General features: G+C 45.8%; 3 protein-coding genes across 7 annotated transcripts; all 3 read left to right on the forward strand.

Moving 5' to 3' along the window:
- The first annotated feature begins 786 nt into the window (after window positions 1-786).
- LOC116231908 (ovomucoid) lies at window positions 787-6,291 on the forward strand. 2 transcript variants are annotated; one of them, XM_031597919.2, is made up of 8 exons: window positions 787-939; window positions 1,866-1,885; window positions 2,624-2,760; window positions 3,289-3,346; window positions 3,614-3,750; window positions 4,482-4,548; window positions 5,583-5,692; window positions 6,133-6,291. In XM_031597919.2, exons 1-8 carry the CDS (start codon window positions 882-884, stop codon window positions 6,176-6,178), a joined length of 633 nt encoding a protein of 210 aa, XP_031453779.1. In that variant the 5' UTR covers window positions 787-881; the 3' UTR covers window positions 6,179-6,291. The 2 variants fall into 2 exon arrangements, with proteins under 2 accessions (XP_031453779.1, XP_090006971.1); XM_090150845.1 differs by lacking the exon at window positions 6,133-6,291 and having other exon boundaries at window positions 5,583-5,880.
- Window positions 6,292-13,538: 7,247 nt separating this feature from the next.
- On the forward strand, window positions 13,539-19,625 carry LOC116231909 (ovomucoid-like). Of its 2 annotated transcripts, none has more exons than XM_090150898.1 (9): window positions 13,539-13,862; window positions 15,324-15,529; window positions 16,019-16,041; window positions 16,604-16,728; window positions 16,975-17,020; window positions 17,916-18,043; window positions 18,162-18,207; window positions 18,869-18,984; window positions 19,459-19,625. In XM_090150898.1, the coding sequence occupies exons 2-9, from the start codon at window positions 15,472-15,474 to the stop codon at window positions 19,502-19,504; spliced, it is 588 nt and encodes a 195-aa protein (XP_090007024.1). In that variant the 5' UTR covers window positions 13,539-13,862; window positions 15,324-15,471; the 3' UTR covers window positions 19,505-19,625. The 2 variants fall into 2 exon arrangements, with proteins under 2 accessions (XP_090007024.1, XP_090007025.1); XM_090150899.1 differs by lacking the exon at window positions 13,539-13,862 and adding an exon at window positions 14,529-14,576.
- Window positions 19,626-22,905: 3,280 nt separating this feature from the next.
- On the forward strand, window positions 22,906-26,922 carry LOC116231911 (serine protease inhibitor Kazal-type 6-like). 3 transcript variants are annotated; one of them, XM_031597923.2, is made up of 4 exons: window positions 22,906-23,052; window positions 24,978-25,003; window positions 25,797-25,909; window positions 26,777-26,922. In XM_031597923.2, the coding sequence occupies exons 1-4, from the start codon at window positions 22,992-22,994 to the stop codon at window positions 26,820-26,822; spliced, it is 246 nt and encodes an 81-aa protein (XP_031453783.1). In that variant the 5' UTR covers window positions 22,906-22,991; the 3' UTR covers window positions 26,823-26,922. The 3 variants fall into 3 exon arrangements, with proteins under 3 accessions (XP_031453783.1, XP_090007029.1, XP_090007028.1); XM_090150903.1 differs by lacking the exon at window positions 22,906-23,052 and adding an exon at window positions 24,837-24,862; XM_090150902.1 differs by lacking the exons at window positions 22,906-23,052; window positions 24,978-25,003 and adding an exon at window positions 25,019-25,667.
- The last annotated feature ends 773 nt before the right edge of the window (window positions 26,923-27,695 follow it).

Raw genomic sequence — 27,695 nt, forward strand, 5'->3', positions numbered from 1 at the left:
ATGTCTGCGGGAGGAAAGGACAACTGTACTTTCAGGCATAGCTGGTGCCCTAATGTAAATAAGTTCCCCGAACTTCAGTGTGGTTTGTTCTTGAGATGCTTTGGCAGAACACTTTGAGTCAATTCACTTAACTGTGACTAGGTCTGTAAATAAGTGCTCCCTGCTGATAAGGTTCAAGTGACATTTTTAGTGGTATTTGACAGAATTTACCTTGCTTTCAAGTCTTCTACCAAGCTCTTCTACACTTAAACAGTGAAAGTGCCAAGAAACCCTTTCTTTTATCAAACTAGTGCTAAATACCATTAACTTCATAGGTTAAATACGGTGCTGCCAGCTTCGCCTGGCAGTGGTTAATCAGTTCTGCTGGTGGCAAAGCCTCCTTGGCCGGTGCTCTTACCTAGAGGTGAATATCCAGGAATGCAGAACTGCATGGAAAGCAGAGCTGCAGGCACGATGGTTCTGAGCCTTAGCTGTTCCCTGCTGGCAGATGTGGATGCAGAAACGAATGAAGGACCTGTCCCTTACTCCCTTCAGCATTCTGTGCTATTTAGGGTCCTACCAGAGTCCTTAAGAGGTATCCTTTGTCCAAAAGTCTGTTTGTTTGGTTTTGACCACTGAGAGCATGTGACACTTGTCTCGAGCTATTAACCAAGTGTCCAGCCAAAATCAATTGCCTGGGAGACGCAGACCATTACCTGGAGGTCAGGACCTCAATAAATATTACCAGCCTCATTGTGCCACTGACAGATTCAGCTGGCTGCTCCGTGTTCCAGTCCAGCAGCTCAGACGCCGCATTTGTATATATTTGCAGGCAGCCCCAGGGGAACCATCTCAGGAGCAGAGCACTGGCAGCCGCCTGCAGACCCGGGCAGTACCTCACTATGGCCATGGCAGGCATCTTCGTGCTGTTCTCTTTTGCGCTTTGTGGCTTCCTCCCAGGTGAGTAACTCCCAGAGTGCTGCAGAGGCTTTGTGCCTGCCAGTGCTGGCTCTCCTTAGCAAAACACGGTAGTCACCATCAGGGAGAGAATCCCCTACAAAGCACCTGCAAAGGCTGCCTCGGTACATTGGTATTAAATGGATTACTGCTGTGCTGGGTGTCTGTTGGGTTCCGTGTTCCCAACGCAATTCTTACACTCTCAGCACTGTTACACTGCTTGCATTTGCCGCAGAGAATGGATAAATGCTTGAAACGAGGCCATAACGAGGTGATCAGACCTCCAGGAACTAGTCAGGAAAATATTGTCACGGCACAAGCAAGCTCTGTGCAGGAATCTGGCAGCTTTCCTGCAATGCTTTTGCTGCTAATGGAGAAACAAGAGAAGCAAACAAGCCAGGATCTGATGTTCTCCTTCTGTATTTACATCTCATGAAATTACAAAGTCAAAGACAAGTGTGGTTTATTTCTTACACTCAGCTTCTTTAAAATGTATATCCCTGACAACAGATGCTGTGTATGTTTGCTTATCCTGTATGTGACTATTTGCATTTGCATTTATCTGTATTGACTCAGGTTTCTTTTCAGATATGTGATAGATGTTTTCTAGGGACAAAACGGATGTGTAAATAGATAAGGAAGGAAAAGATATCCATTTCTCAATTAATAAATCTACCTATCTCTTAATTTTTTTTTTTTTAAGAACAGAGCTATTCAAGAACATGTTTCATCAGTCAGCAATAAACTAAATTATGCTTATCAGCATTAAAAAAAAAGTCATACATAGTTTACTTAGTTCAAGAATTGAATCAGTGGAAGTCACTCAGTTTGGTTCTCTGTGCTGGAATTTTGCATGTACGTTTCAGCTAGCTGTGGTCTCACTGATCAGACTGCCTTTGTTTCACATTTTTGTCCTTTTTTTCCCCCAGATGCTGCCTTTGGGGTTGAGGTAAGTAAGAGAGTTCTTTCTGTCCTCCTTTTTTCTTTTCTCTTTATTTTTTTTTCCCCTGTCTTAATTAGTATCACTGTAATCAGATCCCACAGTGTAAAATGTTAAATTATGCAGTTCTGAGCTCTACATCTATGCTGCATGTAATATAAAATTGTGATATAAAATTGTTGGATGAATTAATTTCTGACCAACTCTGAACTTGTCTAAACTTTAAGTTGATTATATGGTCTACGAAATAATACAGTGGTTTGGGTTGGAAGGGACCTTTAAGATCATCTAGTTCCAACCCTCCTGCTATATGCAGGGCTTCTCCTACTAGACCAGATTGTTCAAAGCCCCATCCATACGATCAGTTCTAGACTGATGGCTGTAGACTATAGCAGTAAAAACTACCCCAAAGCAGCCTACTGAAAGAAGAAAGTACTGTGAGACACTACAGCTTCCAAACCCCAGGTTGTTAGACTTATTCTTTTGAATAAACATTTGTATGTTGAGAATGAATAACAGTGGAAGAACACTGGAGGGGCCAGCTCTCAGGCTTTGCAAAATGGTGCCTGGGGGGCATGATGGATCCCTGCTGGTTTACCATACAGGGAGCTGCATGGCTGTAAACCCATTGCCCAGTCCTCTCTCACTGCATGGAGAGGAGGCTGGATCTGGTCACTGCCCCATTGAAAATGAAAGATATAACTACAAAATGCCACTTTGTCCTGTTGCTGTGTGTTTCTTTGCCAGGTGGACTGCAGTAGGTTTCCCAACACGACAAATGAGGAAGGCAAAGAAGTATTGGTCTGTGCTGAGGACCTCCGCCCCGTCTGCGGTACCGATGGAGTCACTTACAGCAGCGAGTGCTTGCTGTGTGCCTACAACATGTGTGTACTGCTGAGAGAGCTCATCTTGCAAGCAAGCAGCTGTGCTTAGGGCTCCCGACAGCACCCCTTTCCAACAAACAGTGATCTGTCACATGTCACTTATGTCAACTCTTTCAGAGCAAGCTTGAGTATCACTGCGTGACACTCCGTTGCCTAGACATCACTTTGGTTACTCTGTCTTTTTTGTTGATGTAATTTATTCAGGTTTTTCTCCTCCATCTCAGGGATGAGGCAGATGACAGCCCCTAGGGCATATTCTATCCCGGCAAAAAGAAGCAAAAGGATGGAGAGATGCTCCAATCTGAATGGTCCAAAACAGTCCTAAAGATTTCAGAGTCTTTAAATCCCTGCCAGCCACTCAGTGCTGGCTGGTTGGGGAGCATGGCGCACCCTCTCCAATATAAATATATATATGTATATATAAATACAAAGATGACTTAGCAAGACTCAGCCTTGTTGCATTAGGTGCATATTCCCAGTAACAGCAAGTCTTTGCCGAGCTTCCTAATGTCTGTTTTCCCTCTTTAGAGAATATGGAACCAATATCAGCAAAGAGCACGAGGAAGAATGCGGGGAAGCTGTTCCTGTAAGTGAAACCAAGTTCATCCTTTGTGCAGTCAAAACTGCTTATTGACTTGCCCAATAAATAATTTAAATGCTGAGTAAGAAGGCATGTGAGATGTTAGAATCTTGTATTGATCATCTTCAGGTGAAGTTTCATCACAATAACAGAAAAAAAGTGCATTTTTTTCCTGCCGAGATGGCATCCTAGGAGGCCCAAAGCACACACTCCACTGGTCTGCATGGTCACTGTAAGCCCTCACTAGCACTTTGCTGTGTGCTCCTTCCACAGATGGACTGCAGCAGGTATCCCAACACGACAAATGAGGAAGGCAAAGTGATGATCCTCTGCAACAAGGCCTTCAACCCTGTCTGTGGCACTGATGGAGTCACCTACGACAATGAGTGTGTGCTGTGTGCCCACAACGTGTAAGTACTGTGCAGAGCTCCCTTGGTAGGAATGGGTCCTGCACCCCTGGCAGCCACTCTTTGAGCACTGGGTTTTCCAATGATGCTTTTTCTGTATGGCTCTTGGACTCTGTCCCTCCTCTCCCTGATAACCAGATGCTGTTTTCCTTTGTGATTAGAAAGAGAACTGTGCCTTTGATCTTGAGAGAGAAGTAGAGAGCTGAACGGGGACTTAAGAGAAGCACTCTGTCCTGTAGTAACTAAGGGTCTGTGTGGCACACATTGCCTTGCAGAAGACAGCAGCGAACCTCTGCTGCACCTGTATTGTAAAACAACCCAGTTCCTAGATCATGACAGCCTGTCACCTCTCGTCCTTTGCATCATGCAATACTGCAACACTCTGGCACACAGTGCCACCTCCCACAACACCTGTTATGTTGAACCAGAGTGTCAGGGACCAATCGTATCTCTGTCTTCAGGACCATCAGGTACCATGCTGTGTACAGGGTGGGGGGGCAGGACTCTGAGTCTCATGAAGTATTTGAGGGAGTATTTATGACTTTTGAGGTCACTTCCAAGCCAAGCCATTCTATTATTCTATGAAAGCCACTTGTGCTTGCAGGGCTGGTATCTTGAGCAGTGTGGGCACAAACTAGGCTAGGCATTTGCAGCCCATCAGCACTGCAGGAATGTGGAGTTCAGCACTGCAGGATGCAGGCACAGCTCCCTAACATGGATTTTTTTCCTTTCAGAGAGCAGGGGACCAGCGTTGGCAAGAAGCATGATGGTGGATGTAGGAAGGAACTTGCTGCAGTGAGTGTGAGTTGCACGGTGAAGGAGCAGGCTCTGGTCCCATTGATGTCAAGGGAAACATGGCCAGCATCTGCAGTAGCCTCAGGAGCATCATTTGTGCTTCAGAACAGAGAAGATTTCACTTTCTACACACGTAATACACATTATCCACAGTAGAGTCAGGAAGGGAAGAGAATGACTGCGCAGGAAGGGATCAGTAAAAGACCATGAGCAGAAATAACCCATGAGGGCAGAACTGAGAAAAGGAACTGATAATAGATTTAGGGGGTCAGACCAATGGGCCATCAAACCTGTGATGGTTTGATGCAGAGTCCACTCTTTCAGTGTTCATAAGAATTGAGTAGGAGGGAGTAAGAGTGGGATGAGTACATACAGATCTTCCCAAAAACTCTACAGCTACGCAGCTCAGCCAGGTGTGATTTCTGTGTAGTTGGTAAGCCTCAGTGGATTTCTTTTCCATGGAATTCTCCAGCCTCTTTCTGGACATGTATCCGTGGTAGTTGTTGTTTTTTTTTGTTTTGCTTTTTTCCTGTCTCTTTTTTTTCCCCCCACTACAATGTCCCTCAGCAAACATAGTACATATCTCTCAAACAAACAAATCCCATTCTCCAAGTACCCAGATAAGTGCTGATTTTTGCTTTAAGCCTGTGGGAGAGATGCTGGACCATTATAAAGGCATCAGTGCTGCCTCTTCTCCAGACACCAATGTTTTTTCCATTTAATTTCCTGAACAGGTCAGGAACACGGTGCAACATGACTGTAAGCACAGCACGTTCACGGAGCGAGCTGCTGCTGCAGCTCAGAAATGCAGCAGTCAGGTTGTGATATGCATCTCTTACACAGGAAATTATGCTCTATTTTTATATTATTAAATCTAGCATAGGAGAAAGGACATCCAGTTTATATCAGATCGTGCAAGGAAGTTAATTATTTTTAGTTAGATCATTATCATCGGCACTGCAGCTGTAGCTAGGGAGGGGTTGAAGCTCTTCAGCTATCGACTCCTTCATATCCTCCACATTACAATTGTGTTTTTGCAGGTTGACTGCAGCGAGTACCCTAAGCCTGCCTGCACGATGGAATACAGACCTCTCTGTGGCTCCGACAACAAAACATATGGCAACAAGTGCAACTTCTGCAATGCAGTCGTGTACGTACAGCCCTGGTTGCATTCATGTTGTCGGCTGCCTCCTACAGGCACCAGCTTGCACAGTTCCTGCTTTCCTTGCTGATTGCTGACCAGGATTTGGGGGCAGAAAAGAACGCCAGGCATCAAGCCAGCCATTCATTTTATTTTTCACCAGAGCATGTCTGGTTTGTTAGGATGGATGTTTTGAACATCATTAACCTTAAGGGAAGTTTTCCTTGCTTGCTGCAAAGAAAATCAAATTTGGTGTTTCATTATAGTTTTCAGAAGGGGTTAAACGATTTCACTCATCTCTTATTAATCAGGTAGCTGAGGAGATGCTGAGTCTGCCAGTTCTTGGGCTCCAGGCAGGATCCCATCTCTTGCCTTCTCTAGGACAGAGTGCAGCAGGCAGGGCTCTGTGGCTCTGTGTCTAACCCACTTCTTCCTCTCCTCGCTTTCAGGGAAAGCAACGGGACTCTCACTTTAAACCGTTTTGGACAATGCTGAATATCAATGCTGGGAGAATTCACCACAGGATCCCCACTGGCAAATCCCAGCAAGAGGTTTCACCTCGGTTCATCTCGCACTCTGGGGAGCTCAGCTCACTCCTGATTTTCTTTCTCAATAAACTAAATCAGCAACACTTCTTTGTCTTGTTTAATGCTCTGTCTCATGCAATGTTTTCTTCTGATTTGTTGGACGGTGATACCAGACTCAATATGTTCCATGCTCATGGCTCTGGGGTATAACAAGAACAGCATCTTGCTCCCATCCCTGTCATAAAAGGCAGAAAATTAAATACAGATGCATAAACCTCGGCTGTGTGACTTTGTGCATAAATGATAGTCAGCCTCCATTAGTGTTCAGACCCTTTTAGACAGCTGAAATATTGCTACAAACTGCTGATGCTGGCTGAGCTCCCCTATGGCACAAGCGGTGCACTTTCATTGTGCAGCATTAGCAGTGAAAGCAGCTCAGGGTGCAGTGGTGGGCAAACCCAGGGCCAATCTCATGGCCTCCTATACATGGTCCATAACCACAGGCAGAGCTGCTACTGAGGTGCATGTTTTTCAGACACGTTAGTGTGCCCTGCCTATGTGTCTGGGTCCTCCAAATGACGTTGCAAGGTTTTTCTCATCTTGTCCTTTAATGATCACCAAGTTTTTTAAGATGAATGCCTTCCTAGGTCTGGTTCTCCTCTTGCCTACTGGTCTTTTCTCAGCCCAAGTATCTGAGCAGTCTTTTGCAATCCGAGGACAAAGTGTCCCTCTGCTTTTGAGGGTGTGACCTCTGTCACTGGCGCATTGTCCATGAAATTTATTTTGCTTTTGTCCTTTGTTGGTGTATTGAACTGATGTTTTCTTGATCCACATGAGAGAAACTTTAATAAAAGTTACAAAAAATAATTCCTCCCTTAAACATTTTTTTTCCTTGATGGAATGAGGTCATTCAAAAGAAGGATGCTTTGGCGGTAAAACAAAGGATTTATGCTGAGATGAGTAGATGGATAAAGCAGTGATTTCCAGTTTGGATTGAACTTTTCTGGGATCCAGGCTGCGGGCCTCACATCATTCTGTCATCATCAGGCTATCAGCCTGCTGCTGCAAATCTACTCCACAATGCTAATGGCTTTTAGGAAAAATAGCAATTGTTAGTTCTTTGCAAATGCCCATAAATCTTCTTCCATCGCTTGTCCAGTTCCAGGACTCTCTTCAGCCCCTGGTCCCCATCTTGCTCTCTCTCCCAGCTCAGAGTTTTCCTGGATTTACTATGACTTGATGATGCATTATTGATAGGAAAAGGGGAAATGGTTTCAAACTGGAAGAGAGGGGATTTAGACTGGACATAAGAAAGACATTTTTTACAATGCGGGTGGTGAGGCACTGACACAGGTTGCCCAGAGAGGTGGTGGTGCCCCATCCATGGAGACAGACAAGGTCAGGAGGAGCTCTGAGCACACATGGAGCTGTGTCCCTGTTCCTTGCAGGGGGTTGCACCAGAAGGCCTTGAAAGATCCCTTCCAACTCAAATGATTCAATGATTCTATTGCGATGAAGCACAACAATTAAGACTTTCCACTCTGGAAGACATTCAATTCAGTTTAACAACATTTTACCAGGAACACTGAGAAGCACTGCATATAGATAAGCACTGATAACACGCACATGGAGGAAATCCAGCAGCATTCTCTCTTCAGGTTTGTACAGTTGCCCTTTTGCCCACAGGAATTTTCCATGGTCCTTCAGCAGGCACCTGTCACACACTTCACTGAAAATAATGAAGCCAAGGGCATACTTCACATATTTAAACCTGTGATTGCTGTTGATAAAGAAGCATTCTTTGTGGCTCACCTCTGTAAGTGCCATCAAGATTTACAACCCTGACACCAGAGCATGAACGCTGGTTATTTCAGAGTAAGGGTGGATAAACCAAACGTGAATGCACACGGGCACACACACACAGATCAGGTTGCCATCCAAGGGCAGAAGGGCCACATTCCGTGAGCACGATGCTCTTTGCTGCTGCCCAGGTGAGTGGCTGTGCTCCTGCTCCGCGCTTCGTCGAGTGCTGGCTGTAAAAACACAACAAACATCCTCAGACTGGAAAGAGCTGTGTTCTACAAGGACTTATTTACTCCTAGAGAGATGGTGTTGAAAAGACTTGACATCAAAGACTATCACTTATGGGGTAATATTTTAGCAACAGAACTGAGTGGGTAAGAACAACTGTGGGAACAGCTCCGCGCTCGGTGCTAGTTTATGCATAATGAAAGCAGTGACATGTACGTGGTACCACCCGGCGACTCTGACATCCACTATCGAACCTCCAAAACACTCCAGAATCACAAATTATTTTACTGAATGGAAGCGAATGTTTCCTGCAGTCATCCTGAACTGAGATGCGATTGGAGAGGCTGAACGGCTGTAGCAGCGTTAGGGGAGTTACACCTCGCTGAGCCCTCCCGTTATTTCGGTGCTATTGTGAGCTGCAAGCAGGAGCTGCTGCCAGTCCGTGCCAGCTCTGCGGCCCTGCTTCCCCAGCAACTTGCTTATCTCTGAGTACCTGTCCTTGCTCATCCTGTGAATCACAGAAAATTGCTTTCTCTTCCTCTCTTTCATTTCTCACATCCTTCTCCACCCGGGCTGTAACCCTCATGAGAAAAAAATGTAGTACGGAATCGCTGTTGTAAACACTCAGCGTGGCACATTTTGCCTGAAATTCCTTTTGTCTGAGAGTCATAGACTGAATTGAAAGTTGTTTATTCAGGACATGCACTCACGGATTATAACACTAACAGAGGAGATGAATTGCATTTGTGTCACACTTCCTATTCCCTTCTTTTTTCCAGATCCCACTGCACTGAAGGTAAGGGACAGACCTTTCAATTTTTTTCTCCATCATTTCTTTCCTCAAAGCAGTTTCCATATAAATCATTACTAATCGCATTGTGATCGAGCGTTTGAAAGCCCTGAGTCATCCCACGTTCTGAGCAATATTTGCTACAGATATTACTGAGTGAAATGGCCATTTTCATCTGATCGTTTAATAAATAAACAAATAAATAAATAAACGGTGCAGCATTCAGTTGGTGTCCAAGTTATTGTCACGGTTACTGCAGCAGCACTGAAGATATTTGCATGGGATTTACATCACTGGAGGCTGAAAGGGCACTGCAGGGATGTACTGCACTATTCCTGCCCCGTCCTTAAGCTCTTCTTTGACATCTGCTTATGGTCAGTGCTGGGGAAAGCCCAGGGCTGGGGGGTCTCCTGGCATTGCCCTGCTGATAGATCTGCTGCTGAGGGTATTTTTGTGAGCACAAGGCTGCATTGATCTACAGGACGACTGCAGTGCCTGCGCCGTACCCCGCAATTTCTGCTCTCAGGAGTACATCCCACACTGCGGGTCTGATGGTGTAACATATGCCAGCAAATGTTTATTCTGCAATGCTTTTCTGGGTGTATGAAAATAAATCTCTTCGCTAACTAAGTGGTGAACTTCAACTGTCTTCTCAACCTCAGGGACTGGTTGGAGATGGAAGGTTGTTTTGTTTTGTTTTCTCCTCTTCTCCTACTAGCAAGGGCAATATTTTTTTTAAACTGTGAGGGTTTACCAGGGATTCCTTTCTTTCAGGTATAAAGAAATAACATTTAGCAGAGATCTTCATCTCTGCATTAGGTAATTTGCTGAAGAGCTTGCTTCCAGCAAATACATCCTATTTCCTACAGACTATTTGTTCTTCTTTTAAATTAAGTCTTTATCATGTCTTTGAATGTTAGTAATAAGAGGAAATAGCAGGAATAGCTTTCCAAATGTTCTGTTTTGGTTAAGTTCCTCCGTGATGTATCCTTAAGCAGAGGGATGGATGCACAGCAGGAGTGCAGAGATTCTGTCTCTGAGGCCCTGAGTTCCTTCTCAGCAGAACTCACTGGGCTCTTGCTTTGCTGTGCCCTGCACACTGATCACATCACAGCCCACCAGGCTCCAGCTCGGACAGGAGGACCCTCCCTGGCTGTGTCCCCTATAGTGGATGTTGCCCAAAGCCTCATTCCGAACTTTGAGAGCTCCTGATAAAGCCTTGAAGCTATGCTCAACAAAAAAATCTTTCAGCATTTATGTCTTGCTTTCAAACTACGTATCATGCCATTGGTTTTTTTTATTATTATTATTTTAAAGATGTTGTGTGATTGTATCACTGCAACAGTCCCAGGGTGTGGGCATTAATGGGTAAATTACATGGAGAAATAATGGATTGTCTGATTTATGAAGAAATCAACCCCTCCAAAAGGCCATGAGCTTCTGCTTTCTTCCAGATTTTCAAGAAAACCACTGCTGGGGATGAGAGCCAGAGCAATGTTCAGAGCATCCTGTGCAGACACTGTCTGACCCCTTAGGAGCTGAAAATAAAGTGGTGGTGGGTACCCGTAGGTGTGGGAAGTCTTCTGTAGCCACCTGGTTTGCCTCCCAAAGCAGAGGATGGGATGTTTTTCCATCTGGGCAGCACCAACAGAGGGGTGGCAGCAGGGCGAGGAAGGTGATTGCTCCCCTCTGCTCTGCTCTCATTGGGGTCTACATGCAGTATTGCATCCAGGCCTGGGGCCCCAGCATAAGAAAGATGTGGAACTGCTGGAGCGGGTCCAGAGGAGGCCATGAAGATGATAAGAGGGCTGGAGCACCTCTCTTATGAAGAAAGGTTGAGGGAACTGGGCACATTCAACATCAAGAAGGGAAGGCTGAGAGGTGACCTCATTGCAGTCTTTCACTACTTGAAGGGAACTTCCAAACAGGAAGGTGAGCAAATTTTTACGTGGTCTGATAGAGATAGAATAAGGGAGAGAGGCTTTGAACTAAAAGAGGAAAGATTTAAGTGAGATTTTGGGAAGAAATTCTTTACTCAGAGGTTGGTGTGACACTGGCACTGCTGCCCAGATCTGTGGGTGCCCCATCCCTGGACATGAGGTGAAGGCCAGGTTGGATGGGGCTCTGTGCAGCCTGATCTGGTTTGGGGCAGCCAGCCCACGGTAGGGGTTAGAGAGATGGGCTTTTAGGCCCTTTCCAACCCAAACCATTTGATGATTCTGTGATTCTCAGATATGCCTGCCTGCGTCTGAGCTCACGGTGCTCGTGGGGGTGGGATACGGTACACTACGTGATGCTCAGAGGACCGCACACAGGAGCTGCCACAGCCGTTTATCACCTCACCCACCACTTAGCTGCTGCTTGTAGTTAATTACGTCAGCTGTCGCTTGTAGAGAATCCTTTGAGATCCTTGGGCCCCTGGAAATCTTGGCTGATGAAAGGAAGGGCTCAGAGTCGTAGCGTTAATTTATTATTCATTAACACCAAAGTGCCGGCAGTGCGGCGTGCTGTACGGGCAGCGGGCTCACAGACAAATAGTTAATGATCTTAAGTGACAATGTGTCACTTTGCAGAGAGCAGGGAGAGCAGCTCTCCTCTCAGGGAGAGACAGCTTCTTTCCAATTCTGCAACCATTCAGTGCCAAGCTCCTCCTTGGGATAAAAGTGAGGGCGATGAGGATGAGGATGAGGAGGGCCTCAAGGAACCTTCGTGTCTTGTAGACAAGTGATGATCCCAGTTGCTCTCAGGGTCCCAGCAGTCTTCAAAGTGCATCTTGCAAGGGCCATGTCCTCTGAACAGCAAAATCCAGATCATAGAGGGGAAAATGTGAGAGGGGACAAATCTCCCATCTTGCCATGGAGCTGCACTGCTGAGGAGGTGATGGAGAGCAGCATGGGACCCCAGCATTCCCCCCTCCCCTGCACCAGGCCCAGTTCTGCAGGATGACGAGGAGGACAAGCTCTGTCACAAGCATCACTGACAATTATTATTTTGTTGTTGCTGCTCAATAAAATCCTGACACAATACAACACAATATCCTCTCATCCTTACTAATCTAACTCTCCCTCCAGGAAATTCCAGGCAGGAAACATTGTCTGCCGGCCGAGGTGCTTTATGGCACAGTTCTTTAGTGGTACACAGCACTTTGTGTCATTATCTGGTGACAGTGAATTTGGGAAATGCCATTCAATTACCCTGCAAACTGATTAACGCATTGATGCAGTTATTTTGTTCTGCTCTGTGTTATATCAGTTCTTCTGTTTTATGTATTTCTCTACTTGTTGCTGGCCAGAACACACCTCAGGCCAGTCTAGACTTTGCTGTTGATGCAGCTTTTCCCTAGGGCTTCATCAGCACAAATGGTTTGTCAGTGTGGGGAAAAATAAAATTATGCTTTAAAATAAAACCACCTGGAGATGCTGTTCTGGGGTCTGGCAGCGTCACAGCTATTGCAGTGATGGAGCTGAGGGACTGGGCTGTGCTGGGCTGGATCCTGAGCGTGTTGCCATAAGCCAAATAATTCCAGACACCCTTCTTCCCTGAGATATCATCTGTGCTTAAGCAGCAGGAGATATGCAGGCAGCGATCAGATAGCTGAGCTGCAAGGAGAAATATCACAAGAGCACGGCTTAGAGCAGGGGCTTTACTCGCTCTAAATTGAATTCCCATCCTCATAGGAGATCCAGTCCTGCCCCCGTGTGCATCGCTCCGGTAACAGCAATGTGTTTTGCTCCATCTTGCAATGGGTACAGAAGCAGGGGGAAGGAAACGCGTCGTGCATTCGTCCCTGCAGCAGCGCAGCCCATAAAGCAGGGAAAATTAATGAAAATCTTTTTTAGGTCATGGTAGATTATGGATTTCTTTGAGATAGAGAATCTCAAGAGCAGAGATGATTCTCAGAAAATAGCACTGATATGAGATGGCATAATACTGAGTTGGAAACTGGGAAGAATTTCCAGGGTTACTGGAAATTTACTGAAGCACAAGGGAATGCATCGTGTGACTGCCAATGTTTTCCCACTCATGTGGCTATAATCTTCTTGAATACAATTACCATCTTGGAACTTGAAATAGCTGAAAGAGTTTTAATTGATCTTTTCAGCAGATCTTAAATCTGTAGAAAAAAAGGCTAGAAATAATCCTGCACTCCAACTCACTTTACTGACCCACCATCATGAAACTCCAACAACACACAGGGATTTGGGCAGGTGTGTTCATCTTCCTCTTCCCATTTGCAACACGTGTATGGCATTTCCTGAAGCTCACTCCTCCAAATGCATTGAGACAGTTGTATTTCATTCTTCCTAATGCCTGCGTCAACCCATCTGCTGATCAGCAATTATTTCTATCCCATTCCCTTCTGTTTCTTATTAATCAAGCTCTTTATGCAATCCCATGTAACACTTCGCCCAGCTGCCCTGCCCTAACCGCTACCAATTATCTCATCCTGGTTTATAGACCTTGTAGTAAGTCCTTGCTCCTCTTCCTCTCTGATGGAGCTTTTGGTGCAGGGCTGGCTGGATTCTTAGGCATTCAGAGGATTAAAGGTCTCCCAGAAGGAGCTTGTTCATCAAGGACAGGTGCTGGCTACACAGGAGGATGGCACCATTCTCCACCATATACCAAAGCTCTACAAGAAGGAGGTAGAGCACAGCCTGGGAGGACAGAGAGAAGCAGCACAGGTTTCAGGACCAAGGGCTGTCAGACCTGGGTGTGGGGTCATAGGTTGAAGAAGGGATAGGTTGTGCTCCTGTAGCCTTGCTGCAGAAGCAGCAGTGCTATCTCCCCAGCAAAGCTGTGCGTGCCTCATCCCTGGGGTGCTCAGGACCAGGTGGGATGGGGCCCTGGGCAGCCTGAGCTGGTGGGAGCAGCCAGCCCATGGCAGGGGTTGGATTGGGGTGGGTTTTAAGTTCCCTGCTAACCTAAGCCATTCCTTGATCTGTGTTGATGGCTGGTGCAAGTTCTGAGGAAAGCTCATTTTCAGCTCAGACATTCTTGTCCCTGGGGAAAAACCAATATTAATGCTTCAGTGATTACTGCTTGCCTTCCAAATATGCTTCTGATCAGTTCAAGAAATCTGACAGTCACGTCGCTCAGGATGCTAAGAATACAACAGAAACAGCTTTGAAAGGAACCCTTCAACTCTTGGTATTTGTGAATGAGCTCCAAAGAACATTACTCATTTATTTTTCAGGAAAATGATTTCATTGACATGAACAGGCCAAAGCCTACAAGCTCTATTTTGCGTCTGCAGCTCCTTACGCTTTCAGCTGCATTTTTATGATTTATGTGCCCATGCTAAGGCTTGAACACCTCCCAGGATAATGAGAAAAACAATTCTGATTTCCCATTTAAAATGTAGGATGCCTTTAAGGCCACGTGTGTGGATCAGGTTCCTTCTAAAGCACAAATGTGTTCCATCCCTCACTCCTTTCCCATTACAACCTTCAATCAAAAACGTGTTTTATGAGATATTTGTTTTGCCATATATCTGTGACAGAGTTGAACTACTTAGAGAAACGTCTGTTCTTCACTTAGCTGAAAGGTATGTTTTAGGGAATGTGACACTGTGAATTTATTGTGGTGTAATAGAAGGGGGGATGTGTGGACTCACCTTCTGTTTGTTGTGGCTGCAATACTTTTATGCATTACCTGAGTGTTAAGCAAGCCCTTTTCATCTGCACAGAACACCTCCTGTTTTCCAGTGAGATGAAACAACGTTCAGCTTTAAGGTTTGCTATTCTCATTGTTTCTTAATCGGGTTCACATTGATTGCCAACAGATGAATAATTCCTCCTTCTCCATGGATGTACCTCTTAAACTTGTGAAGTCTTAGGTAACGCTTTTCTGTTGTGATGACTGTGTCAGTCCCCTCAGCGAGAAATCAAGTGCACCAGTAAAATACAAAGGAGACTGTGGAGATATTCATTGTGCCCTCAGCATCTTCAAAAGGCGCTGCTGCGCTTCTGTAAGAGTGGAGGATGTTCAATGCTGTGCCATAAAAGTCTTCTGGAGCCCAAACACGGTGTAGCGTGTGTAACATAGCGTGCACAAGCTCAAACACTTTCAACAAATCAGCTTTTTTGCTTTGCCAACTTCCATACGTAATTTCACAACATCTAGTATTGAGACAGTGCTGTTGTTTGGGCAGCATAAATCACTCACTGTACAGCAGGGCGCCTTTCTTAACAAGCTGGGTGTAGTTCATATTTTTGTCTAATTCCGCTGCGCATCTCTCGAACAAACAACTACTCTTTAGGGCTCAACTCAATAATCAATACATTTTTTTTAGTTTACAGAGCAAATAATTACTTTGGCTGATGACTTCATAAGGTGAGAAGATGGATGTATAAAGTCTGGAATGTGAAGGCACAGAAATATCTCTGTTGACCTCGAGAGCAACAGGTCTGCACGTAACAGGCTGCACAGCCACCTCTGCCATGAAGGCAATGAGAGCTGCTGCCCTCCTTGGATTAGTGCTTCTCAGCTCCTTTCCTGGTAAGTGGTTTTGGTTACATTCTATGCTTATATCTCTATTCCTACTGAACTAACTGTGGTTCAGGATGCTATTAGAATCCTAAAAAGGAGCTCAGCCTGCTGGAGAAGTGGTGGTTTGGTAAAACATGAGCTCTCTGTTAATGATCTTTATCCTTGTGCAAATATTTATGTAACTCTAGCAGGATGCTTCCATCTGACATAAACTCATTATCCCCAGTAAGTCTCATAGCGTTCAAGAGAGAAAATTTATACCCTATTTCTCCCTTAGTGAGTCAAAGTTTGTATTTTCACCAAAATTGCTATTTTTTAAAATCATAGGATATAACTTGCTTATTTGAACTGGATAAAATATTTAGGAAACAAGTAATTCTCAGTGATAAAAAAATCTCTATATATGTGATGACTCTGTAGGGAAATTGATAATTCCAGAGGAGTTTTAATCAAAGATGCTGTAACATTTTGTATTTTATAATCTCTGTTTTTTTCCAGATCTTGTTCCTGGTCAGCAATGGGTGAGTAGTAGATCTTCTGCATCATTTAGTTGTGGTTTCTATGAATAGATGAATAATTCATACTCACACCATATCCTAAGGGAGTCTTGAGGGAGAAGAAAAGAAAATAAAATAACAAAGGAAGAAGAAAAAGGGCCCCCAGGAATTATATGACATTTTTCCCCCAGCAAGTAAGAAAACATCTTTGTCAGAGAAAGATAACGTGCCACGTTGGTGATAAGAGTTGGCAATTAATAATGCAGAGTGGGAGCTGCGTGGCACAGCGTGCCAGCAGAAAATCTGCACAGCTTTTCACTAACTGCCTCCATATCTCCCCTGCCTGATTCCCTAAGGACCGATCATTTTTGTCAGCCATGTGTGTCTGCTGTGCCAAAAGCCTCAGTAGTGAAACTGTGCTCATGCACACTGTAAGGAACACTGTAATTTGCTCCCACTTCTTCACCATGGAGGAATGATAGAGAATAAAATGTCCACCTGTAGCATGGCTATGCATGGAAAACACGATGGACACGAGCAGACCCTTCCTTCCCATCCAGAACTGTCCCACTTGTGCTCTTCCCAGGCCTCCTGCAGTGAGTACCGGCTGTCGGGCAGCGGGAACCTTGCCTGTCCCAGGATCTTCCAGCCCGTCTGTGGCACTGATAACATCACCTATCCCAACGAGTGCTCACTCTGCAGACAAATCCTGTGAGTACGGATCACCAGATAACCCATCGTGATGGCTCAGGTGGCAGCCAAAAGTCTTTTGAATTGTGACTAATCACGGGTGGATTTCATTTTTCCTGTTTCTGTCTTCCCAGCGTGCAGGCTGTGTCTCTTCCTTGTCAAAACTCCTGAGTCTGATTAATTAGTGGGGCTGGGAGTGGAGAAGCTTGATGAGTGAGGTGACTCCATGGCACCACCAGGTTAACCCTTCCTCTCCTTCTCTCCTAGCCGGAGTGGGATGGTTGACAAGAAGCACGATGGGAGGTGTGTGAAGGTATGCTCAGCCACTGTGTAGAGTGATGGCAGAATCCCTTCCCAGCACTAATTAAGCATTTAAAGCCTACAGCTCCAAACCCATCGGAAATGTAATAGAAAGGGAGAATTTCAGATCTTCAAGATATATATATATGTATTAATTTCATTTTGAACAATGCAAATCTATTTCAGTGGTGAGTTTTGAGATGTTATCTTGTGTAGCACAGCTGACTTAAAAACAGGATCTTTTGATTTCAATAATGCTTTGGTGTTGTTGGAATAGTTCCCTTTAGACTTAAATAGAAGTTTGTTGAAATTAAGAAATTCCCCAAGGAAGTCTGGATTTTGACTAAATCATAATTTTGTAACAGAAAAAAAAAAAAAGGATTCCATCAGAACATCTGCCCTGAGGTTTGTTTATCAATACATGGAGCTACCACGAAGTGGAGAAGTGTCTCTATTTTTAGATTAGAGAGATAATGTAAAGAAACACTCCGGCTGTGCAATTTAACATAATGCTACAATTTTCACTTCAGTACACTCGGAGTAATGGCAGGAACACCGAGGTGAGTGTCAGCTCCATTTTCAAGTGGAGCAGACATTTCACAGCAGCAGGTGCTGCCATGTAGGGCATGTTAGACACAGATCCTGCGTGGTGGCATTTGGGGTGGAAAGCCCCAACAATGACACCAACAAAACCCATTTTGTGAACCCATCCCCTCCAGGATCCTGCTGGGCTCATGTTCTCAAAGGTAGAATTTCACTTGTCTGTCTCCCTTGCCCTCACTGTGTTGGGCTGGAGGCTCACATCTCCATACAGCCCCACTGACCATGAGTCTGGGGATGGGAGATACCTCTCATACCACGCACCATTACACAGAGCTGATTGAGGTGTTGTTCTGTGGCTGTTTCAGGTTGATTGCACTGGCTACATGAGAACAACTGGTGGGCTGGGAACGGCCTGCAGCCAGCAATACAGCCCGCTCTATGCCACCAACGGGGTCATCTACAGCAACAAGTGCACCTTCTGCTCAGCAGTGGCGTGAGTGGTGGGTCACAGCCTGGGTGCTGGGATCTGGGTGTTGGTGTCTGGGGAGTATTGAGGCTTCTGGAGTGGCTGTGCTGTGCTGGTTCATTCTCAACTTGTTTTCTTCCCCAAGGAATGGAGGGGACATAGATCTGCTCACTGTTGGAAAATACCCTGAGGTAAAGCTTGAGAGTCTGCACTATGAACTGTTGTTATAATACGTTATACAACACAAATTCAATGAGTCAGAACTATGTAATAGCAATGTCTGCACTGTGCTGGTGTATTTGTCCTGGAAAAAGGATTTGATGAAAATAGCTCAAGTATGTCAGGGTCAGGGGACGCAGAAAAAAACCCCTGGTTCCAGCGTCAGCCTCACCTGCACAGCTCCTGATAGGGGTTGATGTTGAGAGCATAGTTCAGATGGTGTCTGTGCTAGAGGTGCTCGCTTCTCCTGGTGAGTGTGGGGCTCATGCAGCATCAGCTGTCATTACATGGGTGGGAGGACTTCATACTGTGCCATTTGAGACACACTGCTTCTTGGCAGCCCCTCTGCTGGCTGCTGAACCAGAGCAGAGCAGGCAGCGGGCAGCCAGCTGGGGAGGCTGCTTTGGCTGTGTCACTGCTTCTGAGGGTAATTTTAGCAGATCTTTCCCTCTGACTTCTCACTTTGTGCTCTGCCGAGCAAGTGCATTAGGATTTGCAGAGTTGCTAGAACAACAGGGGCCTGCACCTGAAAAAATGTTTTTTTGCTTTGCCATGACATAAACGTAAAGCATTCATGTAGGAAAACACAGCAAACAAAGGCTTCTCAATATGTTCTTGCTCCATTACCTACAGATTGACTGCAGTGAATTCAAGAGCACCAATGTGTACTGCACTGAAGAGTACATGCCCCTCTGCGGCTCTGACGGCGTAACGTATGGGAACAAATGCCACTTCTGCATTGCAGTTTTGTAAGTACAGTGCTCCCCATGCAGCCATGAAACCACTGCTGTGCTGGAGTACAAAGGCAGAAGCTGCCAGGGAGCCCTTGTGCTCCCGTTATCCCCTTGGTAAATCTGTCCCCATCCCCAACCTGATCCCAGCACTCCCTCTGCTGTGCCCTCCCCAAACACTGCAGATCTTGAACACAGGTGAGCCTTATCCTCCCCTCGTCACTAAATTCAGATTCTCATTTGCAGACTCATAGCACTCCCTGTGAGAGTAATTTGAATGCTAACTGTGGAAGGAGTATCCAAAATTACAGGGTTTGTCCCAGATCTCTTTAACATGACAAAACGTGTAACCTGGGGAATCAGGAGAGAGGTGAAGGTGTAACTGAAACAGCATGAAGCATTGGCTTGTCCGTGTGAAGTCAGCAGTGGCACCATCAGGGTTATAAAACCGCCTTCCGTGTCAGTGATTTTGGCTTTCTCCTTTCTCTGCAGGAGGAGTCATGGATCTCTGTCTCTCCAGCATCATGGAGAATGTTGAGTGCTGGAGCATAGCCTTCACCCTCATTCACCTTTCACTTCTGAAGCCTGCAATTCCAACATGTTCTTCCCTGCTCCCTGTTGTACATTGCTTTCTGCCTTGACCCATCAGTAAATCAAAGCCTGCAACTCTCTTTGCCGTGGACTGGTGTGGTTTTTTTATTTATTGTTATTATTTTTTTTTTCCAGGGCAGAGGTAAAAGTCTTCAGGCTTTTAGGCACTTATCTGTCAGGCAGGAGAAGTTTTGAAATAAACCACAATAAAGACCAAAGTGCAACGCCCATCACACAAAAGCCTAAGCCCTCACAAAAGTGCGTCACCCCATTCCAAACCATCAGGAGAGGAAACATTGCTTTAAAACACTGCTGCTCTCCCCAGCTCTGTGTCTTACAGCACATAAATGGATTTGTTTTAAGGGTCAGGATGGGGCTTTGTAGAAGCACGGAGCCTTGGAGGAAGCAGTGCTTTTGGGAGCCTTGGCATGGAGGAAACATGGCTTTGATACACCTGGACAATGGGGAAGTCTGGCAGCATGTTATAAGGAGGCTTATGGCAAAGGGAGGAGGCTACATCTCATAAGGAAGAAAATTAGGAACTGTTGCTTCCTTGAAGGGCGTGTCCCTTGAGAGTGTGGTGATCAGCAGAAAATTGCATCCAGCTGGGCAGGGCTGTAATGAGCCTAACGAGGAGCAGAGGAGAAACTAGATTGGGCTCGTGTTTCTTGGAAAAGAGATCTGAAAAGCTGCACTAGGAATGTTTGAGGCAGAGGAAAGAGAAAGGACTCTTCAGGAAAAGGTTTGGGATTCTATGGGCGTAGGAAAGAAAGGGCAGAAGGTGTACTTGGAAGATCCAAGGTAGTTTCTATCTGCAATGAAAGATGATGTATGGGTGATGCATGCGAGCATTGCTATCTCTTTGGGTGAGTCAAGGAATGAGTATGCAAACAGGCGAAAAGTCCCAAGTGCCTCCACTCATGTCACCTTCCCCTTCCTTTCTCCACCTCCCATTCTCTCATTACGTAGGAAGACATTCAGCTGTTCAGGCTGATAATGAGGACAAAATCTGTGACTTCCAAGCTTTTCTCTGGCTTTATTTCCTGAAATAGGCTGTATCTTGACCTAGAAATCTTATGGGTGCTTCCCACCAGAAGATGAGAAGCTGTCCTTTAATAGCGTGTCAGGGCAGTGCTCCATCCTAGGAAGACGGATGGAACTTTGAGATGTTTATTCTATTAGTACAGGCAGTATAAACCACAGTGTGCTCTGTGCCTGCTGGTGAGGAAAAGTAAACTGGAGAGCTGTGAGTGTGCTCCCTGCTAATCTGCCTAGAAAGGAAAAGAATAGCCAAGAAATAGCGTGAGCCACTACTGAATGTGAGCAGAGACCTCTAGTGAAGGACACAGCTCAGCTGTAATGTCTTGTTGGCCAGGAGGTTTGCTGAATTATCACAGAGCTGTAGAGTTTTGGTCAGAGCAGGAGGGTGCCTTCAACAGTAAGATCCCATGGTAGGTCTCTTCCACAGCCTGGCATCTGCTCAGGACCAAATAAGGCTTTGGAAAAGTTCAAAGAAGGGCTGATGTCTTACAGGGAAAGGGAGGGCAAAAGACGAGTGCAGAGCATGTGTCTGTACAGACAAAAACTCTTCAGAAAATGGAAAAGGTTTTTATCAAGTAAGCCCAGAGGTTGGCCCAGTGCAGGTAAATACTTGGCTAGGTAACAGTGAGGCTCTGCCCAGCCATACCCATTCCTCTGTAAGGCAAATCCCAGGTGCCTTTGTCTTGTCCAGTCCTGTTCCGTTTCCATTTTTCTGAGAAATCAGAGAGACTGAACTTCCCCACCTACAGCAGCAAGCAGCTCACTTCATAGGCTAGAAGAAGTGCAAAGAGGAGTGAAAAGGATAATCACCACTTTGCTAATTTAGTCCCTTCCTCCCAGCCCGCAAAGGACTGGTCCCTGTGGTGCGTTTTCTAAGGCTTTTCCCAGTCAGCTACGCTGTAGCAAATGAAACCTCTGGATAGCTATAGAGCTGAGTATTAGTGCTGGGGCAGCGAGCAGTGTCTGGAGCTAGAAAAGGCAAACAAGGAATTCTGCAAGTGGCAGAACTAAGCATGATTTTGAATGGCACTGAGGCTGACGGACTTGTAAATTATATGAGAGGCTGTGTTGTGAGCTCACCCTAATAGACATCTGAGAACTCACCTGTCAATCGCGGTTCCTCTGTTATGTGGGTTTTATGGTGTCTGGTGAGCTGCAAACTCTAATGCTTTCCCAGGTGTAGGGCGGTTGTGGCATTGCTCTCCTACAGAAACTCTCACTTGCTAGCTGAGGATGTTTGGGAAGTCCTTGGTTGCTAGAAAAATATATTAAAGTGCATTTTTTGTTTGTTTGTTTTCCATTCTTGTGTGAAATTTTGCTGGAATCACAGAATCATAAAGGTTGAAAGAGAAACTCTGGAAATTATCAAGTTCAACCCCTTGCTAAAGCAGGCTTCATACAGTAGGTTGCAGTTACAAAATTTGCTAGGGAGATGAATATGAAGATCTGTCTATAAAGAGTGTTCCCATAACACTTGTTTCTTTAGGAAAGCATGCTGAAATTTTAAAGGCTGTGACTATCTGAAGAGATATTTTGCAAGTGGTGCAACCAAATGCTACTCTTGCTGGAGAGATGGCTGGAGATGGGTTGATGGTTGGCTGATCTTAGTGGTCTTTTCCAACTTTAATGATTCTATGATTCTATACTCTTCACACAGAATCAGCTGGAAATAGAGTGAGAGTCTCCTGATTCCCCCCCAAATTCCTATAATTGATGCTAGCTGTGGAAGCAGAGCCTGAATGTATGTTTGTGAATGTAAAACTGGAACTATAGTTTGAATAGTTCAGGGAGGAGAGGCGGCTGTCCTGTGTGGGACTCTGCACACGGCTATGAGAGCATCGGTGTGCTCCTCCACCCCAACCCAACAAATTTAGAGCCATCCTCAAAAATAGCCAGAGAACAACGCATAATTGCTTTCACAGACAACACATTCTCATGCTGTGATTTATTTCGTAATGTCTGGTGAGTGTCATCACGCCGTGCTCAAAGCCTTGGAGCTGGCATTCAGCGAGGACCCAGAGAATGAAAATTACCAGCTTCCCCGATGAATCACCACTTTGAAAATTCACCCTTGTGAGAATCCTGTGACTATTCAGAAAAAAAAAAAAAAAAAAAAAAAAAAGATATTACAGGCCCAAGTTTATCACTCATGTAATTAGCCCTTTCTAAGTTTGATGTGGACAGGGCGGCATTCCTAAAGCACCATAAACATGGCCAGGACCAATAATGGCTCTAGAAACGAAGTGGAGAAGTTCTCACAATTAAGGTGAGGAATGAGGGCAGCAGCGGATAGGTACATAAATACACAGAGGCAGGGCCATGAGCACGCTGTGGGCTTGTGGCTGAGACAACACCTCCCAAACTGGTTGATTGCTGGGGACTAAAAGAGCAGCATGAAGGCAACAGGCACCTCGGTGCTCCTCAGCCTGCTGCTGCTGCTGTCGTTCTTCTCGGGTAAGTTATATTTCTGTAGCCTAGAAAGAAACTTTATGACAAGAGCAACTTCGGGGAGCCTTGATCACCGGATGACGGGCTTGAAGAGAAAGCTGAGCAAGTAGAAAATATCTGTGGGACTTGCTTGCTCGCGTCACATATTTCCATTCCTCGTGTGCCTCCGCAGTGAATAACACTGTGGAGGTGTCACTGGGAGACAGAATGAGCAAATTGTAAGCAGCTCGTTCAGCAAATGCACCAAAGCAGAGTGTAATCATGAGTTTTGGTAGAAATGTTTGCTGGGGAGTTTTGCTGAACCAGTTAGAGAAGAAACTCCTACCTCAGGGTCATCAGCTCCTGTTTTGATTCTAAGCATTCGGTAGTTGGTGTTTTCCTCAGAGATGTGGCAGCATAATTAGATGAAAGTTTCAGCTTCCAAATACATTGCAGAGGAAAGCTCGAAAATTAAATTCAAATGTCCTCAAGGAACCAGAACAAAGAGGGCAAATTGAAAGGATCCAGCGTTTATTTGTCTTGAGGTTTACACATCTCTCTGTTGGGCTGGGGAGGCTGGCTGATGGTTTGGGGAGGTGTGGGGCACATGGGTGCTCTCAGTTCTCGTGTCTGGCTGATCCGAATGTGGAAGCGTTGTGGTGGCCGTTATTGAAGACTGCAGATCAAGAATTGTTTATACTTGTTTTTCTGTGAATAATTTGAATAAAGAATTCACTTGAGAAAATTGCAGGCTGTGCATGGAGAAAAGAGGTGAATTACTTTGTACACATCATTAATTATGAAATATTCATCTGTCTTTAATTGAGTCTTAATTGGGACTGGGTTCCGTCAGAGTGCTAAAGCTTCTTTCCAAGGCCAGGCAGAATAGCAGCAAACTCTGTGATCTCAAATAAAATAAACAGATGCCAAGAGACATTCTCACAAAGTCTTGTGTAGATGCATGTAATATTTATAAAAATTATCTAATGAGCTATTTTGTAAATAATATGCAGATAGCCCTAATGGCTGCTTCCTCATTCAGCCTAGCTGAGGATGTGACAGATACACAAATGGCAAAGATCAAACACTGAAAGGGATCACAGCAGGCAGAAGCTGGGTGAGGTGATGGATACTGGTCCCGCTGAGTGATGCTGCAATGCTCCCAGCCTGCGCCCTAACCAGAGGGGTGTCCCACTGCAATGTGCCCCAGCTCCTGCAGAGCTGTGTGCAACCCACTCCCTGTCAGACACCACAGGATCCATCCCGTGGCTGTGACCTGGCCCCACGCAAAGTTTGCAGGCTGGAAATAGCAAAGCGGATGGACTGACTGTCTCCAAGCCCAGAGCCTGTGCCTGCAGCAGGTATTTTTGCTCTGTCATTGGCTGGCACTGCCTGTTCTGCCCCAGATCATGCCAGGCTATCCCTTTGTATCTCATCCGGATCAGGCTGTTCCAGAAGCCTCAGGGCTGTGCCGTGCTGCAGATGGCTCTGATGCTGACTGCAGGGTCTCCTCCTCCATCTCCCCTGTGTGCTTTTGTTACCGTTCTGGCCAGTTTTGTAATTCAGAGGTGCAAGAGCCTAAAAGCCATAAGACTCAATGAAGCTTTAAAATCTCTGCTGAGAGAGGCTCAGCTCTGACATAGCTCCCTGCTTTCCTGGTGGTGGCTGCCTGCCAGGGAGATGGGTTTATGTGTCTGCGGTGCAGTTAGCAGCTGAATGACTGATTACATGGTATTTTAGTAACATTTTTCAAATAGCAAAATACTGAAAAGCAATTCCGATAATGTATTTCCTACCCCTCCTCCACCACACAGAATGGCAGAGGAGGGAAAACCTGGTGTGTGTTGTGCTGTAGTTTGTAAAGAGATTTGCGACTTTGGTTCAGTTCTCTCAGAAAATAAGGCTAATGTGTATAAAATCTTTGTTTGTTTGTTTGTTTGTTTCTATTCTAGGTGTAGCAGCTCAAGACATTGAAGAGGTTAGTGCAGCTCTTTCTGCTTTCTGAATCTGCATTTTCTCCTGGCTTTTCTAAGAAGAATGCTTTTCTAACAGATCTTGGTACATGCTGAACTGCTTTGGGTTTTGCTGGGAGCAGGTGGGTTCTGCCAAGGTGCCCCCGTGCTTCGGAGTGCTCACGCAGTACAGGGGTGTTGGCTATGGCCACAATAGCAAACAAGTCAGGGGGATGATTTAGCTGGTTTAGTACATGCTCCCCACGGTTTGATCCAGCACAGGGCTGTGCTTGCAGTATTGCTTTTGTCTGTTTGCTCCTCCATGAAACGAATGTGAAATCAGGAGCGATGTACTCCTTTAAACTAAATCCATAACTGGGGCTTGTCCAAATGCCTGTTCACTTCGTAGAATCATTAATGTTGGAAAGACCACCAAGGTCATTGAGTCCAACCAGCCCATGCCCAGACCTCTGTGTATGGCAGCCCCAGGCCACGCAGTGGTGTGAGCTGCGTGGTGCTGGGTGCTGATGTGGGGCTGCATCAGTGCTGATGCTCTCCCTGTGTGCCCAGGTGAACCAGCTCATGTCCTTGGGACACCAGGGCTGCCCCCAGGTGGTGACAACTTCCCTCCTCAGCCACAGGACAGGATTTCCTCTGTTTTGGCCAGTTCTGACGGGACTTCGTTTTTCAGTAAGCAGGCCATGCCTCACTGCTGCTTCAGGCCTCTGGGTGGGAAGATCACATTAGTGAACTTGTTTCCTGCTTGGAAAGCGAAACCTGATGGTTTATTGTGGTTATTATTTTTAATTTCCTTTGCAGATCTGCAAAGAGTTCTTAAACAGGAGTGTGTTCTGCACCAGGGAGTCCAACCCTCACTGCGGCACGGATGGCGTGACGTACGGCAACAAGTGTGCCTTCTGCAAGGCTGTGCTGTAAGTGGGGGTGGTGGGACACAGACCCACACAGGGATGGTCCACTTCCAGCCCCACACTGCTGCTCCCCTCACAAAGAGCTGTTCCTGGCCGCAGAGTCATAGAACTAGAGAATGGCTAAGGTTGGAAAAGACCACTAAGTTTATCTAGTTCAAATGTCAGCTCCTCACCAGCGTGCTTGGGAATATTTCAGCTTAATATTGATTCGTTTCTAGGCTTGGTGTGATGCTCATAGCCTTACAGAGATGGCAGAGGGCCTGGGAGGCCATTGCACCTGCCTGGACCTCCTGCATGGGCTAAATTGATGCTCATTTTCCCCAGCAAATATGGGGAAAATGTATGCCACAGGCTGAAGCTCTCCCTGTCCACACCTCTGGATGCTGAAGTGTCTGGAGGAATGCAGGATTATGCATGCCAAATTATTAGAGGAAAGTCATAGACTCATAGAATCATAGATTCCTTTGAGTTGAAAGGGACCTTTAAAGGTCACCTGGTCTAACACCCCTTCAATGAACAGAGCAAGTGCTGAAATGAAAGTCTGAATGGACTTGGTGGAAAAGTACACAAAATCTCAGAGGAAGGACTGGAGTTTCTGCTCTCCTGTCTCCTCTAAAGGAGCTGTAATAGGAGCCGACACCTCTGGACTGAAGGCCTGCAAAAAATTGATTTATCCTTATCAATCCTGCACTCTGAAGGCTGCCTTATCCTAAGGGAAATTAGAGAAGAGGGAAAGATGGCTTGATGCTCCCTGTGAGGCACCAGAGTCAGGCAAATGATCTTGTTCAGAGGGACAAGCTCCCTATCCCAGCTGCTGTGTCTGTGCTGGATGCTATACACTGCTTTGTTTCCATACTGTTCCTTTTACAGGAGGAGCGGAGGGAAGATTCGATTGAAGCACATGGGGAAGTGCTGAGCCTGAGCACCAAGCACTGATCCTCGTCGGTCACAGGCGTAGGAGCCTGGGCACAGCAGCAGCTGTCCTTGTCTCTGCAATTCTGCTCAATAAAATAAAACTCAGCACACCTCTTTGGCTGGATTCCTTTTTTCATAACACCCAGATAAGCTTTTCATGCAGCTGTGCTAGCAACTGAAATGTTTACCGCACTGTGCTGTTACATCATCATCTTAGAGTCATAGAATCATAGAATTCCTACCGGGAGGCTCCATGCTGCCTGAGCAGGAGCAATGATTCCCACAGCTCTGCCCTCCCTGCCACTGCCACAGCTCTTCCATGCCATGCCATGCCATGCCATGCCATCCTACTGACAAATGGACACACGGCCGCCCTGCTCGATTGTCCATGGCTGGGTGACAGCATGCAACTTTGCCTCTCACTGGCCTCCCCAGATGTGTCCCTCTCACTGAGGTGTGAGCATGAAGGTGGCAGAGAGCTATGAGTGGTGTGGCTGTGGATGCCTCATCTGCTTGGGAAGCCAGAAGCAGACAGGATGAGGCCGAGGAGTGTTACTGCATTTAAGCCTGCGCCGGGAAGATGGCAGGGGAGGCTGGCTTTAGGCAGAAGCACAAAGACTTCACTTTCCTTGTTTGTCCTACAAGAGGACTTTGCCTCAAAGTAAACTCACCAACATTAGTTTGCAGTTGCACACAAGCTTGATTTCTTTCTTTAGTTTTCACACTGCTGCTCTCTCTCTCCTTGATGCTGGCTGAAAAATCCCTTGTGCCAACCAGAGAAAATTAAGTCTATAGTCTCTCCCAATTTGCTGTACAAAACATACACACGGAAATGCTTGTGGCATCCCCTCGTTAAAACGTTGGCAGCACATCA

The sequence above is a fragment of the Phasianus colchicus genome, chromosome 15 (assembly GCF_987193195.1).
Source record: "Phasianus colchicus chromosome 15, bPhaCol1.hap1.1, whole genome shotgun sequence".
In the NCBI taxonomy this organism is placed as follows: Eukaryota; Metazoa; Chordata; class Aves; order Galliformes; family Phasianidae; genus Phasianus; species Phasianus colchicus.